Source organism: Lissotriton helveticus, chromosome 3_1, assembly GCF_964261635.1.
Source record: "Lissotriton helveticus chromosome 3_1, aLisHel1.1, whole genome shotgun sequence".
In the NCBI taxonomy this organism is placed as follows: Eukaryota; Metazoa; Chordata; class Amphibia; order Caudata; family Salamandridae; genus Lissotriton; species Lissotriton helveticus.
This window is the reverse complement of record NC_136061.1, coordinates 1,743,993,617-1,744,013,014: the sequence shown is the minus strand read 5'-3', so window position 1 is coordinate 1,744,013,014 and position 19,398 is coordinate 1,743,993,617. Positions and strand designations below refer to the sequence as shown.

The window sequence follows — 19,398 nt, the reverse complement described above, 5'->3', positions numbered from 1 at the left end:
AGCTGGAAATCAAGCTCATCCTTTGAGGTTTTGAACACCTGTAGTCCATTAATGGATGTGAAGCCACCCAAGGCCACTGACACCATCCTCAGCAAGATGTTTTTTTTGGGGGGGGGGGGGCAACGGTGGCTCTTAGGTACTTCTCGTAATGAAGCCCACCCCTTCGAACAGGTGAGATATGTTTTTTGTCGTTTTTTTAGTTGGCAGCTCCGCACTCCCCGTCCTTTCTCACATAGCCATGGGCTTGATCCAGTAGTGTGTTGTCCTCTACCTGTCCTAAAGATTCAAATGCTAGCAAGGAATCTTGTTTGGATATTGAGCGGAGGTGGTGTCATGGAAGGCAAAGAGTCCTCAGGCAGGTACAGGGTCACTATATCACATGACAAATATATTGTAACCACTAAATTAACCCAACCTCCACATCGCATAGAAAGCCTTGTATAAGTGAACGTGAAACTAAGAACAGTTTTTATCTGCTTACCCAGCGATATAATAGATGCTTTTTCTTTTTTGTGTATCGACATTCGCACCCTGGATATAGTGACACAACCCTCAAAAGGGGGGGGTACGGGGTAGGCGCCGCTATTACAGATCACTTTTCTAGTTTGAGAAACTGCATGTGAAGGAAAAGGCTGCAGCGCTAAGTCCTGTATTTTTGTGGTTTTAGGGACAGAGGTCCCAAGTATAACGTACAAGTGCTGTGCGGCACAGCACTGTGCATTTATCTAGCCTGCTTTACATTTGTCTCCACAGTAAACTCAACAACCTGCTAACCCGCTGGAGGTGCTTCACAGTTCAAAGGAGGTTCTTGATAGAAGAGCTGAGGTTCTGCTGAATGGTTTACCCACCCTCTGTTGAGGTTGACTACCAACCTCTCAAACCTTCCTATGAGGTGGATGGTGACAAGTGATCGTAGTTTAATAGGTAGACATCTTTTCCCTGATGTCAAAGCTGTTTACTTGCCATGTCCTCAAAAATCCTATCAGTCCTCCATACCCTGGCAAACAAAAAGCAGCTCTGGCAAAAATGCTCAATCCAACCCGCTTCCTTTGTCTTCTCACTTAAACTCTCTAGCCATCCATCCATTATTTCTGGTCTTGTGCTTCACCCTCTCTGATAACTTTCTACCTCCCCACTCCCGCTCTTTCTGTCTCTTGAGCCCTCACCATGCCTTCTGCAATTAACTTAAGTGAGCTGGGAAAAGTGGCGAAGGCATCAGAAGTGGCCATGGGCTTTCAAAACCAGCCTCCAATGGCTCCAGCCCATCGGGGAAATGCTTGTTGGAATAAATCCTGTCTGGCCAGCCCTGATTCATGCCTTTTCTTGAATGTTTGTTTCACGTGCTGTGGATCAGATGTCTATGTGGGAGTCGCACAAGAGGGTGGTTCCTCTGAAGGATGCTGTTGCCCACAGTGGACCTGAACTCGGCCTACTACCAAGCGGTCTCTCCCACCACAAAATAAATTTAATTCCTCAATTAAAACATTTAGAAAGTTGCAATGCCATACCAATGGCACATTGTGCATTAAATACATGCTGCTCTTTGTTTAATGCCCAGCTCTCTCTGACACTATCACTGTGGACAGCTGGGGGCAAACACTGTCCCTTTCCTGTACAACCTGACCCTCTGTTCTCCACTCAAGCCTATCTCTTTCATGGTTGTTTCATGGCAACTGCCTGGCAACTAGAGCATTGTGACTCACACTGGCAGGAATCTTCAACACTAGGCCAGTTCTGACAAGCCTGATTCAAGAAAAGCTGGGGAAGGACAGGACACAAACATTACTAATGTCCTCCTGATTGAAGGATACCTTTGAATTAAAAAGAAATCTGCACTTTGGCTGGTTCGTCTTCATATTTTCTCCAGACCAAGATACATTTAGGTCTCTGGCCCAAAAGTTTTGTTTTCATCTCGACTTCTAAAAATACTTCATCACACGTACACACTGAGTGATGGTTTACCAGATATAGCCCTACAGCTGTTGCCCTTTAGGGGCTAGGGGCAAGCACGTTTCAGTGGTCTGTTGTAAGCAGAAGATACTGAACTACCCAGAGAGAAGAGGAGCCTGTCCCTAATCAGGAAGAAGACCATCACAAGGCCCATTTGTGAATTCATATGTGAAGGTCGTTATGAGGAAGAGGTGCCCAGGTGCCACAGGGACATTTTGAGGACTACCCAGAGGCAACAGAAGGTACAAGAGCTGCAGATACCCGTTACAGGATTTGTAACTTCGGTTGGTCTTCATTATCCATGACCTGGTCTGGAATGCGAAAGAACTCTAGTTTGTCCCATCCATCTTCTGCGGGACCTGGGCCCAGACATACTAATGCTTTGTGATGCAAACTCAGGACAGGCTGTTAAGGTGAGATTTACTATCCAACGGAAATCGGGACTTGGGTTAGATAGTATCCCAAAGTTGCACTTTGTCCTGCGTTGCTTTACATTGCGTCAAGTGGGGGGGCGAGGGGGGGAGGGGTCCATTGGTGTTGTTGGCTGCCACCCATGTGGTTTGACACGTTTTCTACAAACATTGGTAGACTGGGATTTGCACCAAAATCGTACGCCTCCTTGAGGAAGGTATGACAAGGAAGAATGTTTTTATTCCTCCATGTTTTTCGAAATTTGCATGTGTGCTGCACTCATACAGCCTGGTAAAAGACTTAAAGCATAGTATGTGTACTGCAAGGTGCCCCTTGAGGTTTGGTGCCCTCAGTGGACATTTATGGGGCTATGCTCACTGTCAAGAAACCATTCTCCTTACAAAGACTTGAGGCTAATGGAGACTCTAGTTGGCCTCCCGCATTTCCCCACCCCCTGCTTCCAGCACACCCCACCAATGACCAAAACCCTGCCTACCTAATGAAAGACTTCATGTGAATGGATCTTTGGCTCAGTGAATTATGTGACGTGGGTGGAACCCATGCTTCATTTTGCCTGGTGGAATTCTAAGTCTTTTTGACTTTCGAGACTCAGTGGTATGGTCTCCAAGCACCTGAATTGCCCAGCGTAGCACTCGGAATCTCACAGCAACCTGAGTGGAAGTCCAGACATATTCACACTAGATAGATGGCATTGTGTTTTTTATGGCCCCTCTTCCCCCTTAACTAGGTAAATTAAGCAAACTCTTGTAAACCCAGCTAAAGTTCTATTGGAAAACACAGATTGCAAAACTATATTTCCCAAATACGCATCGTCCATACTCCATCTTAAATAAATATCTATCTACACAAATATTGAGTATCCTAATGTATGTGGCAAGTAAGCTTGGCTATAAATGTAGATATTAAATAGGAGCTGGCATTTTGTAGGAAAATATTTATATGAGGTGGGCGAAAACACAAACTTTATTCTCCGGAAATTTCAAAATATTTCATGCAAGTTCGCAAAATAACTTTACTGCCAAAATCTTCTGTGACTTTTTAAGTTCTTAAAAATTACGCAAATTGTATAATGCAAAAATTTCTCATAATACAAAGTGATGGATTTCACAAATTTCACAAGCAGAATAAAAATGTCACTAAGGTGAAAAATGTATGTACAACAAGGATTATGGGCCATGTATGTGTACATATGTTTTGCGATTCACAACCCATTGAAAACTTTGTTTGTGAACTGCAAAACATCATAATATGATATGCAAAGCCATTCAATAAAAAAACAATTAGCTTTGTTAATTGTAAAATGTGAATGAAAAATTGTGGATACCAAATTTACAGCTCCACAATAGGGCCATATGCATCAACACATTTTCCCATAGACACAGAATGGGCAAAACCCTTTGATGCATCTGGCCCGTATTCTCAAATAGCGAATTTTCAAAAATTACACTGACAAAATACCATGAAATTAAACGGATGGAAATTATGTGCAAAATTGTAAAATTCATGTAAATGCATTGAACCATCACACTGAAATAACAATCTGATGTGTTAAAAGATGATGATGATTTTGTGTGGACATCGTAGACAAACAAGAGTCCTAAATAAATTAACATTTTGCTTTTAATCACAGCAGGGTTTGTGAATGCTAATTAGAAGATGCAACATATAAAGGTTGCCCCTCATGTATCTGAAGTCTGCGCTTTGTAATCACGACTCGATGGCTACAATGCGTCTACACATTTCTGTTGTATGGTACACCAAGGCAAATGCTTTTTACTTAAATCGTGCCGCTCTATTCTATGCAATATATTGCAAACCAACCACATTAATATTATTAAATATTTTCATAAACGAAGGGAACTGACTTTCCCATACCCTTTGATCTTAAGTAGTAATGTGCCCTCCACTGCAGTGTGGGCTGTCATTTTGCACAGCAAAGATTCCCTATAATGGCCAATAGTGCAATGGTGAGAATCCAGTCAGGGTATATCAGAAGATTTCAATGAAACGTTCCCTGAATGGGGATATATAACAACATTTGAATACAATATACAAGCAGTGTTTATTACTACTATATAACAGAGATTATTGAGCATCAAAAGTACATGTCATTCTACTGAAACATCCTCACAACCCCACTGAACTGGTGGTCCTAACGCATTACACATTTATGACAGTACCTACCATTGATACTGCCAAGTAACCACTGACTGCTCCAAGGTGCCAAAAGCAGACCAATAGTGTCATTACCATGAATAAGAATGCTGTGGTTGTTGGTAGTGACAATGCAAATTCCTCTGTGGTAGGTGTAGGTCGATATGGCGTTGATGTTTGGTGTCATGAATGAAAATGCTGTGTCAGTCTGTACAATAAATGATAATGCCGCTACATAGTGCTAGAGAGTTGAGCCTGGGTTTTTCAATGGGTGGTCACCTTGTCTTATTTGCTTTTTTCCAGTTCCAGGTGGCATTGCCGCAGAGTCGCTTACCTTTACGCCGCTGGAGGACATGATATTCCTGAAGTGGGAAGAGCCGGTAGAGCCCAACGGACTCATCACACAATATGAGGTAAAAGACGAGGATTAGGCAGAAGATGATGACTCCTACATTGTTAAGCACAGGGTCTCTCGTGGTTACTTTGTCAGTTGTGTAAGCAATAGACCTGATTTCCAATACCCTCTTGACCAACGTGCGTAATTTTGGGTAAGACATCTTAGCGTTGTGTACATTCCTGTATCTGACCAAATTGTCTATGTACAAATTGGTTATTCCTTAAGTAGGGGAAGCAGCAAACATGCCGCCCCCAAATCTAGGGCACAGTCTGCCTCTCCAATTACTAGGAAGTATGGCTGGAGAAGGTGCTTAGGTTCAATGGAACTTATTGTAGGGAGCCCTCCTCCCACCTTTCCTTTTGGGCCCCACCTTGGAAACCCTACAGTGAAGATCAGAATCCTTATGGATACGGTCAAAAACGCCTGGATCAACAGGGCGATCCTAGGATCCAATAGTTGGATGGTTGCTGCGTAACACATAACAAAATGGATACCACGCTTTCAGAGGCTGTTGCATTTATGCATTTTAGCTCCCATTTTGTGGTAAACACATGACCATAGGAAATCAAGCACACCATAGCCTGCTTGTAAGCTTCTAGAAAATTACAAAAAGGCTACTTCTGCTGTTCTCTAGCTCACTCCTTGCTGGTACTTGTTGCTTTATTTTGGTGTGGAGAAAAGGCAGCACTGTGTTTGTATTAACCCAGTACTAAGGGATCAGGTACCAGCCTTAGTCTTTGGTTCACTGATTATTAAACCATACTGCTGTGGGAACGCTGCTCAACATCTTCCCTGGCAGCAGCTACCATGCTACCTTTGTGTTCTTTCTTAGGGACACCACTGCTGCAGACAAATGATCTGACGTCCCACTGAATAACTTTACAAGTTTAGCTTGCCGATAGGATAAATAAGGGCTGCGGCTTTCTATTTAAACTTTCTCCTCAGCACCCGCTTTTTGTTCTTACTAATCTTCCTCAGTTCTTTGCTGCCTTATTTCCCTCTTCCACAGCTCAACCCCCTTTTATTTTATTAGGCCTGACATGGTATAAGTTTGGTTTTGTATATGGAGGAGACGGATGAGCCATGTCAAGGAGGGGTCTCTAAGTATATTGCCCTTACTCTTCCTTCCTGCCTCCTTCCCCAGAAACACGTCCTGCGTGCATTGATCTCTTTTCACTGTGCCCTTTCCTCGTGGTGCTCTAAAAGTGTCTCTGAGCACCTTTGAAGCACCTCTCCTCACAGGTCAATTACCATAGAACACCTCAGCCCACCGTTTTACCTATATCCCATGCACTATGGATTCTCTTCCAGTTACTGCAGCCACTCCTGCCCGGAAAGCCTCACTCCACCAGAACCTCATCTTACTCCCAACTCCATATCAACAGCAATATGTGCTTCCAGGTACCCTTGCCTGCCCATGGCACAATTGTACTCTACACATCTACACATTCCTTTCTACCTATAAATCACCCCTCCCCTGGTACAACCCCCTTCTCTCCACAATTTATTTGTACTATTCCTTCGCCCAGGACTGCATCAACCTTTTTTCCTCACAGAGGCAATCCAGCGTACTCCTCTGGTGTGACGCTAGCCAACAGTCTAGTCTTGTATTCCCCCAGAATTAGCCCAAGTTGTACCTTACCCGATGAAAGATGGCCTTTGGCACCCTTTTGGCAGCTCTCCCACTTGGAAAGCCAGAGAGATTAGCAGTCTTGCATCCCTGTTTTCCAATAATAGGTCCTCTCCTCTCACCCCACAGGTGTCCCTGTCCTCTACTCCATTATCCCAGCTCCAGCAGCTTGGGTCTTGTCCCTCTCTTTAGGCACAAACAGTTGGATATGAGACGTCTATTTATATCCCACCACTATCCTTCTCAATCCAAATAACTGACTAATATATCCACCACTCAAATTACTTTCATATTTTACTATACTAGTTCACCACTAATTCTTTATGGGTTCCAGAGTAGCGTGCTACTCGCCGGGACAGCACATCAATCATCAGGGGTAGCAAGCCTTATAAGATGCAGAACCGTTTCCCTCTTCTATCTCTCTGATGTCCTTCTCAATCCAAATAACTGACTAACATATCCACCACTCAAATTAATTTCATATTTTACTATACTAGTTCACCACTAATCCTTTATGGGAACAGCACATCAATCATCAGGGGTAGCAAGCGTTATATGATGCAGACCCTTTTCCCTCCTCTATCTCTCCGCTGTCCTTCTCAATCCAAATAACTGACTAACATATCCACCACTCAAATCGCTTTCATATTTCACTATACTAATTCACCACTAATCCTTTGTGGGTTTTACGGCATAGAGTGCTACTCGCCGAAAAAAGCGCTTTGACACCTCGTCGTGGGTAGTAAGCGCTATATAAAAGCAATTACAATACAATAGAATACTCCTAAACCCCAGCTGGTAGGAGCTAAGGAGTTTTTCACTGTCAACGTGGCCATCCTATGCCCCTCACACGTTTGCCAAAAGACCTGCTGCAGCAGTGCCCCTATTCCAGCTCACCTAAAGGTGTTATTGAATCTGCTCGAGGCACCTGCCCCCTACTCCGTCATTCTCCTCCACACTATTCAAAATAAGCCCTTCCCACGTGCTAATGGATTGACCTGTCACATAACCACCCCCAGGTGCAGAAACCCACCCCACATGCTTCACCTGCCAGCATGCCCTTTCATAAACCATCATAAGTTCCATGCCACTCCACTGCGCCTTCGTCCTCGCCTCCCACAACAAGATGCCTCCTGCTGGGAATACCGGATGTAAATGACATGCAAGCGCGGGCTGTGATTGCTTCCTTCTACAGGTGACACACGTGAACCCCGGGACGCCACTTAGAGGCTCCTCGCAGCCATGGCAGCACCCTGGATATGCCACTTTACCAGGCCTGCCGCAGGCATTTCCACTCTTTTCGTTGTCTCTGTTGTTCCAACACGTTTCCAATTAAAATCTGAGGCAGATCGGATGCCAGCCCCCATCTCCCCGTTCACCCATTTGATTTATGGCGGCTGTCGCCTCTGATCACCTCCGCCCCCTCGTGCTTTTCTCTTCATTATGAGCCATGGGTAGTGGCAGCTTTGGAACAGAGTGCGGCGCGCGCCCCGGATTTGCATCCGATTACGGTGGCTTGTTAGGTTCAGGAAGTGTGAACCGCTACATTAATCTCGCACTACAGGCTCGCCAAGCCGACATTTTATAGGTCAGCAGCTCATAATTATTCCAAAAATCGCGAGTCTCCTGATTGAGTAAGCCGACATGGCTCATGATATCTCCCTCAAGTGGTATGCAGCAGCACAGCTCTGTACAGCTCGGCTTCTGTGCCGCACAAGGAGAGAAGGCGGAGCATAGGACATGCAGGCGCCACTTGTTAACTAACAGGGTTACTAGGAATTGCACTGATGCGTATAAGGCCCTGCAGGGTGACAAGGGGAGCGTGCACGGTGTTGCAGTAGAAAGGTTGGTAAACAGTTCGCGAAAGCCAGGCAATTCTTTTCAGTTAAAAAACAGAGCACGTGACAAATGAATTTTGTCTGACTGTGTCCTTTCTCTCTTCCAATTTTATCTACCTTAAGGCTTTCGGAATTCCAGCAAGTGCTAAGATTTCTTTCAAAGTTTAAAGCATTTACTGTTCAGGTCGCAGCCCTCCATATTTCATTGTGATGATTGTCCTGGTAGGTTGAGTTCAAGAATTGTATCATAAGCTACGTTCCTGATGGCGAATAGGACAGGCGCACCCTGCCTATGCAAGTTCCAGAATGTGATTGTGTGGAAGAGGTTTCCAGAAGCACCTACTTACTACTGCTTTTAATGTCAACAAACAGCCATGAAAAAGCTTGTCAGGGGCTGCTGATCTTTAACTAAAAAGAAAGGGCAGGTCAATGCAGGCCCTGCCATAGCTCCACTGCAGCCATGCTGCAAAAGTCTACTCTCTGCCAGAGGTAAAACTAAGTTTCTTCACTTTCTGGAGCTATGGGTTCTGCTAATTTGCAAAATTGTACGCTTTTCCACGTTTCTGTGGATATCAAGACTTTTTCAACAGGTTATGTCGCATAAGGGAAACAGGGAGGAAAAAATCCTGCATATATTTTGGATTATGCATGGAAAAGCTCTGAAAAAGTTAAACCTGCAGTGAAAACGTTTGCCTATGTCTTCCATCTTGAAAAAAAAAATGAGCTAACATTATCTTGCAATGCAGTGAAAATTATCGAACAGTGCCTAGGAAACTTTGAATGTTTCCCCTACTAACACATGGAAACTGCTCAAGGCGAGTGTTCTCAAGAGGTGGGTAGGTTCTATGACATACAGGGTACTGGAGATCACTTATGGACGCTGTTTTGACTTTTAATCCCCACTAAATGTGTTGCAGCCATGCAACCTTTCAAGGTTTCTTGCTTGTGCACATTTTGCTCACTGCAAACCCCGGCAAATTCCACCTGGTCTCCCTCCAATAGCAGACATTGCAGGATTTTCTGCAGTGGCTACAATAGGAGTGCTACGATCTCCATTCCCTGAGAAGGATCGGAGTTGCCTTTAATCAGCAAATTGCTGAGCTGTTCCAATTGATTTGTCTGGACTTCAAAGGTCAGACCAACCATTCCAATTCAGAAGATAGGCATATTTCTTTCTGAATTAAATAGTTATTGTATGTTTGTGGCTTGCAACTGGCACATTCAAATATTTTAGACCAGATACGAAGGTGGAAGGTTTCCTAGTGTGACAGTGGGGTGTAGGGGAGTAAGTCATGACCACTGATTCTGGCCCCAGTCCTATCGGCCTTTGAAGAGCTCAAGCATGTGTACAATACCCTGCTTTTTCAACAGGCCTGTTTTTTTCTATCTGCCCGTGTTTGGTTACTATTTTGATTCCTGTATTTGAAGCCTGTTAGGTAAAAATCATGCTTCTGTATCTGTGCTACTGTACAATGTTGTGGACTAGAGCCACAGCTGCAGTCTAATCCCTCTCTGGAGAATACTCACTGTAAGAAATTGGGTTGTTGGTTGGCTGGGCGGTGAGCCCTGGTGAAGCAGCAAAGGCAGTCCTTGTCAGGGTGAGGCTCAAGCCAACCCTAAATTAAGCTGTCCTCAATCCTCTGGTAGCTGGGCACAGAGCAGGCAGGCCTAATTCAGAGGCAATGTGCAAAGTATTTGTGCAACACTTCAAACATCAATACATTGAATAACCCACACAAAAAAGGATCCCACACCAAGTTAGAAAAATAGAGTGATCTTTAATAAATAAAACAAGACCAATACCACAAAAATCCAATCAGTAGAACCGGAGATATGGAATTTTAAAGATTTCAGTTACAAATAGCACCAAAAAGCACAACCTGCCAACTGTGGCGATCTGGTCGCACCTGAACGGGACAAAATTACAAGTTCAGGCTGACAGCAATGGAGCGTGGGCTGGCTTAGGGGACCCAGTTAGGTCCGCTGAACAGAGTGCCTTAAATTTTGGTTTGCAGAGCATTGCGATGATCCGCGGCGAAGATGTGTCAATCAGCTGAAGCAATATATCGGTTCTGAGATGTGGCAAAGCTGCAATACGATGGCCGCATTGCCGTCTAGCATCCCAGCGATGTGGCTTGCAATGTGAAGTCTGGCATTGAGAATGCGACGTGCATTTGGGGCGATAAGTCAATTCTGAGGAGCTGTGAGGCTGTGTTGTGGAGTCCGCCATCGAGGCTGCCATCAACAAGGGATGCTAGGGCCTTCACTGAGGATGTGTAACACAGCAGCGGTTCGGAATGCTTTTCGGGCTGTGGAAGCGATGCAGGTCTTTACGACGGGTCCAACCCATGCAGCAGCAGAGATGATCCAATTCTTCTTGGGGTTGTACCACGCAGCAGAGGAGATGCCTCAGTTCTGCTGGGTTCATGGGGACTGGCAGAGCACCTAAATCCCACTTCCAAGGGTCCAGGGCTGAGATGGCACCACTTAGCAGGTAGACTCACAGATGGCAGAGTCCAGGTACAGGTGCAAGGTGTAAGGTTGTTGGAAGCCTGTTGTATCCCTGAGGCTTCAGATCAGGAGGCCAGCCAACTAGCCCTTGGTGTCACTCTGGGTTCTGGGTTCTAGAGATGCAAGTCCAGCCCTTCTCACCCAGGCAAGAGGGTATCTGGTCAGCACAGAAGGGCAGGAATCCTCCAGAGTGGCAGTCTTTTCAGCAGCACATCAGTCCTTCTTAGCAGAGTATCCACAGGTCCTTAAGTGTACTAAAGTGGTGGTGTCTTAGGTCCAGTATTTATACCCGCCGATATATATATAACCGCCGAACACCTTCACTTCCAGATACACACCGACCCCAAGACCACACTTAGAGGCACCCTCATCTACAGACCACCAGGACCCCGCACACAATTCAGCGAAGACATCACTGACTTAATCAGCCCACACGCCCTCCCCTCCGAGGACTACATTCTCCGAGGAGACCTCAACTTCCACCTGGAAAAGAACAACAACAGCAACACCACCACCCTTCTGGACAACCTCGCCAATCTCGGACTCAAACAAGTGGTAAACACCCCCACCCACTACGCCGGACACACGCTTGACCCAATCTTCTCCAGCAAGCACATCTCCTTCAATCACGCCACAGGACTCCACTGGGCGGACCACAGCTGCGTCCATTTCAACTTCAGAAAGACCACGACCCACCACCACCCACAACAAGTCCCCCGCAGAAACTGGAACAAAATCACCACCGACCAGCTCACTACATCGCTAAACCAAAACCCTCCCGCCAAATCATCGGACCCAAATCAAGCAGCCATCAATCTCGCACAATGGATCACCCACTGCGCTGACGAATTAGCGCCCTTGAAAAACCATCACAACAAGCCAGTTAGCAAAAAAGCCTCCTGGTTCAATGACGACCTCAAGAACTCCAAAAAGAACTGCCGCACCCTCGAGAAAGCCTGGCGAAAAAACCCAACCACAGACAAGATGACCGCCCTCAAGGACGCCACCCGCAAACACCACCAGCTGATTCGATCCTCCAAGAAATCAGCATTCAAGGATCGACTCGACAACAACGCCCACAACAGCAAGGAACTCTTCAGCATCGTCAAAGAGCTTACCAATCCCAGCGGCGGCACCAACGACATCACTCCCTCTCAAGACCTCTGCGACTCTCTAGCCTCGTTCTTCCACAGCAAAATCGCTGACATACATAACAGCTTCGGCGACCAGTCCACCCCCCTCACCACCGATCTGAAGCACCCCACCACCACCCTCTGCTCCTGGAACCCGATCAGCACCGAAGACACCCTCCGCTTGATGAGCTCTATTCACTCCGGATCACCAACTGACCCATGCCCCCACCACATCTTCAACAAGGCCGACTCCATCGTCGCACCCTATCTCCGTGATATCATCAACTGCTCCCTCAACACCGCTACCTTCCCGGAAAGCTGGAAACATGCCGAACTCAGTGCCCTCCTGAAGAAACCTACAGCAGGCCCCACTGAACTTAAGAACTACCGCCCCATCTCGCTTCTCCCTTTCCCCGCCAAAGTCATAGAGAAGACCGTCAACAATCAGCTCGCCGCCTTCCTCGAGTCTAACGGCTCCCTCGACCCCACACAGTCCGGCTTCCGGAAATACCCTCTATGCCGGAACCACAGCCAAATTACAGAAAAAACTCCAACGCATTCAGAACGCCTCCGCCCGACTCATCCTAGACATACCTCGCCACAATCACATATCCGATCACCTGAGAGACCTTCACTGGCTCCCCGTCAACAAGAGAATAACGTTCCGTCTCCTCACCCACGCACACAAATCCCTCTACAACCTAGGACCCAAATACCTCAACACGCGCATGACCTTTTACACCCCCACCCGCCAACTACGTCCAATCAAGCCCTCGCCACAATTCCACGCATCCGAAGAGCCACCATGGGAGGAAGATCATTCTCCTACTTAGCGGCCAAAACCTGGAATTCTCTTCCCACTCACCTCCGCATCACACAGAACCACCTCTCCTTCAGAAAACAACTCAAAACCTGGCTATTTGATAAGTAACTAACCCCCCCACCACAAGCGCCTTGAGACCCTCTGGGTGAGTAGTGCGCTATACAAATTTTTTGACTTGACTTGACATACCCAGTTTTGCCTTTGAAGTGGGGAGAAGCTTCCTGAGACATTCCTTTGAAGTGCACAAGCACCCTGCCTTCATGCCCTGATCCAGACTAACTACAGGGGGTATGCAGCCCTTTGTGTAGAGAAATGACAAAGCCTATTCAAGTGAAAATGGGGCTAGGTCTAGCTCCTCCCTGCCAGCGATGGCTCATCCAGTCACAACTAAGCTTCTTCATTGTGTTTGGCTGTCTAGGGGGAATACACAAAGCCCAGCTGTCAGCTACACCCAGTCATGTGAACCAGAGACTGGCTGCTGGCTCTAAGTGGCTAAGGCAGGAAAAAAAAACCTTTCTAAATGTAACATTTTTTAAGTTGTAAATAAAAATCCAGCTTTACCATAGGTTACTGTTTTACATTACAATTCCAAAGACACCAAACATGAACTGATTACCATTTTGAAATTACATTCATAAATTGTAATAAGGTAACTCCAATGTTATCCTACGGGTGATGTAGGCCTTGCAGTAGTGAAAAACTGCTGTCGGCTTTTTCACTACTAGGACATGTACAAAGTAAAAGTACATGTCTACCTTTTTAAATACACTGCACCCTTCCCTCTGGGCTGTTCAGGGCCTACTCTAGGGGTGACATATGTATTAAAAAGGAAGATTTAGGCCTTGCAAAAGGTTTATTTTGCCAGGTCAACATAGCAGCTTAAAACTGTACATACAGGCTGAGACATGTTTAAAGAGCTACTTAAGTGGGTGTCACAATCAGGGCTGCAGGTCCACTAATACATTATCATTTCCCGGCCCTTGGCACAGGTAATGCCACACAGGGACTTGCAACTAAATTAAATCTACCAATTGGTTAGAAGCCAATTCCACCATGTTTTAAGGCAAGAGCACAAACACTTTAGTACTGGTTAGTAGTTGTAAAGTGCACAGAGTCCTAAGGCCAGTAAAAATGAAGTCAGCAAAAAGAGTAGTTTGAAGGCAACAAGTTAGGGGGAAAACCACGCAGAGGATGCCAGGTCTAACACTCACCAATCCTACACCGCAAGAATTCATTATAATTTGAAATTAACTTTCTTTAGACAGCATTTTTATTTGTTAGGTTTTCTTCCACACGTGATGTCACATTTGGATTAACCTTCCGTTATTTTAGTTGGTTTCCGGTATATTTTAAGAAAGGGGGTAACAGTTGCATTTTTTTTCTGACGATAACCAAAATTCCCTGTTTCATTCAAGAGGATACCTCCTTTATATTATAGTGGTCACAGGACGCCTTGTGCGACCAAAGGCGGAGCTGTATGCTAAGCTAGAAGAAAAATGAAATGATATGAGGGCTCTGGGGGGGTCCTACTTCCACTATAAGACAAAAACTGTTGAAACTTCCCAGGATTGTGATACACAGCCCAAAAAACAGAATGTGGAGAGTTCAGCTTTTTTCCCAATTATCTTGGGCAACAACAAAATGCCCTTCACACTACTTGACCCAGAGTGACCTGAAACCTATAATGTCTCACAGCCAGTTTGAGTGGTTATAAACCATCATCTCAGGTTTCGGCGCATTGCCTCGTGCACATCGGGGGGTGGGGGGGGGGGGGGGTAGGAGCTTATTTGGGTGCCATGTTGATCGGATGAAAGTTAAGATGTGGGATTCTGGCCCCAAGTTTCACAGTTCTAATTCGCCAATTCCAGCAAATGTCTTTCTTAAACATATTTTTGTTTTTTGAGACTTTAATTTTTACTGTTTCAAATTAAGTTTTCTTATTTACACTCTGACCATGCCCGGTGCCTCATCACTCTGTATTCCAGCAGTGCAGCCTTTTGGCGGCAGATTCTCACAGGCCATCCTCCTGGGAACGCAATCTGTTGCCCTCCCTCTCAGCGGAATATTTCAGTGATACATTTGTAGGGGTCTATTGGCCTGCTTTATACAATTTAGGAAGGTTTATCTGAATGATTGGTATGACTGTAAAATGGTTAGTGGTAGTTCAGGTAGAAACTGATATCTGACTGGCTTTGCTCCAGTCCTGTGGGCCTATGGGCTCTTGTTCATTTCATATCTTTAAAAATTATAAAAAGCTAAGATTTAGTTACACATACTACCATAGAGTATCTTTCCCCTGTTTATCATGTATAGCTGTTGCCCAGGGTGATGAGTGTCTGTGTGTATGGGGGGAGGGGTGGGATGGAGTTGATTGGTGTAACTCAGGTTGTGTTTTTTGTGAGCCTACACCTCTTTTGAGTAGAGTTGAAGAGGCAATGAGAACGGGCAGTCCTTTGTGGTATTTATCTTGCTGGCGCAAGGTAGTCTGAAATGGTTGGTTTATCTGGGAGAGAGGTGACAATGATGGGACAGCTATGGCCAGCTAGAATTATGGTGCTAAAGTAGTCTGTGTTCAAATCCCCATCTCCGCAGATCAGCTACCAGAGCATTGAGTCAACAGACCCAGCAGTGAACGTGCCAGGACCTCGACGCACCGTGTCCAAGCTACGCAATGAGACCTACCATGTCTTCTCTAACCTGCACCCGGGCACCACCTACCTCTTCTCTGTGCGAGCCAGGACTGGCAAAGGCTTTGGGCAAACAGCATTAACGGAAGTCACCACCAATATATCAGGTATGCGCAGTAATCAGTGGAGCCATGCCCGGTGTTTACAGTTAACTGAGGGCTCAAACGATACAAATAGAAGCATATTGTTCAAGAGCCGTCATGAATCTTGGGAGGGCGGTGCAAGCCCTTCCACGACCGTGGCTAGCTCCACTTGTGGGGTTGAGTGTAACACCAAGACTACATTATGGAGATCTTTGTGCAGGGGCGGGGTTGAACTCTGTGAAAAGAAGTGCTGCTGAAATGAGCACTGGAAATGAGACAAAAGTTGACAAGGCATCTCTCATGTGAGAGTCCAGATTTTAGATACTAGTTTGAAGGACTATGAATAACACCCCTGCAGCCTGTAGCATCGAATTGATGTGTTTTGATGGCCATTGAAGGTATTTGAATGTCCCCTCTGTCCCACCCGGTCTTCACCGATGGTCCATCCATACTTATACCCACTCATGCAGTCACTGCACTACAGAAGTAGTTGTTTTGCATATTTTCTCTAGAGTCAGCACACATCCCTTATGCTGCCTGTTAGACTACGGGTAAACGAGTAAACCTTCATCAGGCGCACAACACAACTGTAAGCCAAATAGTGCGCAAATCACTGCCACCTCAACGTCATATCCACATCATCTCACCAATCTACATAGCAACCATCAGAAAAGTGAACTTAAATTTACCATACACCAGTGCAGATAGCACCGCACCAAAGACGCATACATGAAACCCTGAAGTCAAGTGATGGACAACCGTCCATCCCAGCAGAAAAGCACGAAAAGCAGTGTCCTTCAGCATAAGCATCCTAGCACTTAAATCAAAACAAGATCTAGCCCTTCTCTGTCAAATGTGACAAATAATACACTAGCTCGTCTTACCCTCGCCAGACACTTTTCAGTATGACTCTGAACTAAACAAAAAGAAACACAACCGAATACAAGGCCAACAGACCACCTTGAGCCCAGTCAGTGCGAATCCTAGACCTGTGAATGGCATTCACATTCCGAAAGCATTAGGCATCATGGAATCTGTAGTAAATCTCAGTTCAAATGCTACATAACACAACATAGTAGCTTAATTGGATAAAATAACATTAAGCCTCTTCTATTGATTGCCTCTAGCTGTTTGTGATGAAAAACGCATTTGAAAAGGAGAGCTGTGTATTAGTTGTTTCTCAGAGACCCTTCTTTTCAGGCTCTTAAGACATTGATGGTCCCTGAGGAAGCCGGTAGAATTGCTGCTCTCAACAGTAGTGTCAAGCACTACTAATTACTCGTAGCCTCAGCCATTAGAGACCACAGAAGGTTATTGCTTTTACAAAAAATAACTTACATGGAGGGTTTAAGAGATTACATGACAGAAATAACACAATTAGTTGATTGCCTTGTGAGGCCAGTGGGTCTGAGCTTAACATAGACAGCACCACACGATGATTCCTCAGCAAAAAATACCAGTACAGTTAAAAATGAGAAGCAGTACTGCAGAGTCCACAAGAGTCTCAAAGGCATTGTACGCACATACAACGGGAAGGGTGGTAAATCCAATCAGAGGGTGCAGAAACAGGGATCCATTTTGAATGGTGGATCACAGCAAACTTGAGTTGTTTCTCGTTTAGTGCCAGCAACTTAGAAGTGCCTCAACTGCTTCAGGTAAGGCTGCCGCTCGAGACTACCATGCGATGGCTTCCCGCTAGTCTGAACTCCCTGGACCTTGCGATCCCACTGCAAAAGTTTGTTAGGCAAAGAATGACGTAGTCTCAAATTGATGAAGCCCTTACTGACGTTCAGAAGGGTACTGTAAAGTTTCCGCAGATGCCTCTTCTCTTCTTGATGCTTGTGAAACCCCCCGCGCCGCGGTGCGGCGGGTTTAATGAGTGGGCGGGGCCGCGTCAGCCAACGGACGTGCTCAGCACTACAAAGGTAGTGCGCGCGATGGCCGTTGGCCGACAGAAGCACGCAAGGGGTTAAGTAGTGCAGTAACGCTACTCATGCTTTTGCAGAGGCCGCCGCACCCGCCCGAAGGGTGGGGGAGGCTCGAAGGCCGGCGCCATAACCCTCGTGGTGCCACCAGCGGGGAAGAACTGGTTCTGGGCGCTTTGATGCGCACAGGAACCAGCGGAAGAGGGGTGCGCACCAGCCACCCGACCGGAAGTGACCTGTTGACCCGGCGCCCCCAAGGGGCGTCCAATGGTCAACCTGGCTTTGTTTGAACCCCCCAATCAGGGGGACTCACCTGAGACCTGCATGGAGGGCTCAGGAGGATTTAAGCGACGCCGCCCTCCCAGCAGAAGCACATCGCATTCGAGGAGCTGGGAGAACGGCGCGACGGCAACAACGACTGAAGGCGACTCGGCGAGGGACGAAGCGGGAAGACGACGAGGCGCTGGTAGAAGATCCAGGTCATCACCACCGAGGACGCTGTACGGAGCGCGGCGCGCCGTGCCAGCTCCCCCGAAGCAACAACAGGTAAAAACCGCGACAAGCTCGGGTCACGGGTTAAGCACACGCAGTCTGCTGTGCCCCCCAGCAGACGGCCTGACGCAGACGCGAGAAACTGAGAAGCCACACACAAGTGCGCAGAGAATCACGACATGTCGGAAGGCCAGCCGGACGAGATGGCGGAGGTACTGAGGAAGATCCGCGAGTTATCGGCCATCCACGGCGACGATTGGCTTCACCCTCACCTGGGCAAAGGGAAAGAGAACAGACCGGTGGAACAGGCGGACGAAGAACCAGGGCCTTCCGCACCCAAGAAACCGAAAAACACGCCGATGAAGAGAACGTCGAAGAGGAACCCTCCGAGGAAAGTGCGTCAGAAACCTCTTCCGCCGAGGCCAGAGGGCAGCGAACAGGGCGAGACGACCGGCAAAAAGAAAAAGGGTGAGCATATTAGCAACATCGTAAAAGAATGTCTAAAATCGCTGGCGCCGGGGCTACTTAATGGCACAGGGCAAGGGGTACCGGGGCCTAGGGAGCAGCGCACGGAGGAAGCGGCAGGGCTCACGTGGCACATGGTCGACCCGGGGTGGGCCCGTCAGACAAGAGTGCAGGAGCAGTTAAGCTTGTCCGCCCAGGGGGAACAGATTTCCCCGCTACCCGGTTGGGGCTACGGCCCCGTTGCTGGGAGCCCACCTCCGAGTGGGGTAGTCAGCGATCAGTACATCAGGCCATCCCCCGGCCCGGCGTCCCTGACTACGAAAGCCACCGGCTTAGCATGTCTCATCCCCCTAGCGGTAAAAGAGAGGATATGGCGCAAAGAATTCATAGACATATTTTCGCTGCTTGAAATACAGCTAGAGGGCCTCGATCTAACCACGTGCGACAAGAAAGAGGAGGACAGGAGAGAAAGGCGTGGGGCCAGAAAAGAGCGCACGTTCGACAATTGGTTAGACGCCTTCAGAATAATGGCGTGCATTATAGTGGAGAGGTTCCCCCATTGCGCGGCGGATCTGTGGCTGTACGAGGCCAATATCCACCTAGCACAGAGGCAGTTCCCGGGCGATGCTTGGCTAGAGTACGATAAAGGGTTTAGATTAAAAATGCAGAGGCACCCCGAGATGGAGTGGAATGAGGAGGATGTCTCCGGCTTCATCCACAAGATGCTCACAGCCAAAGACGTTAGGGCCTGGGCCGGGAAAGGCGACCAGCCCTTTCGGAGCTCATACCAAAAAGGGAAGAGTGGTGCTTATCAGAGGCGGTCGAACGGGAGATCATACTCCCCAACCGCAACTAAGGCGATCTGTTGGAAATACGAG

The 19,398-nt window shown here is 46.9% G+C and overlaps 1 protein-coding gene across 2 annotated transcripts in view; it reads left to right on the top strand.

Annotated features, from left to right (window-relative positions):
* PTPRU (protein tyrosine phosphatase receptor type U) overlaps positions 1-19,398 on the top strand; it is an 870,052-nt gene that overhangs the window by 579,192 nt on the left and 271,462 nt on the right. For both annotated transcript variants that reach the window (XM_078682521.1, XM_078682520.1), the window contains exons 9-10: positions 4,840-4,949; positions 15,461-15,662. In XM_078682521.1, the coding sequence (XP_078538647.1) occupies positions 4,840-4,949; positions 15,461-15,662 (312 nt within the window). The remainder of the gene's footprint in view (positions 1-4,839; positions 4,950-15,460; positions 15,663-19,398) is intronic.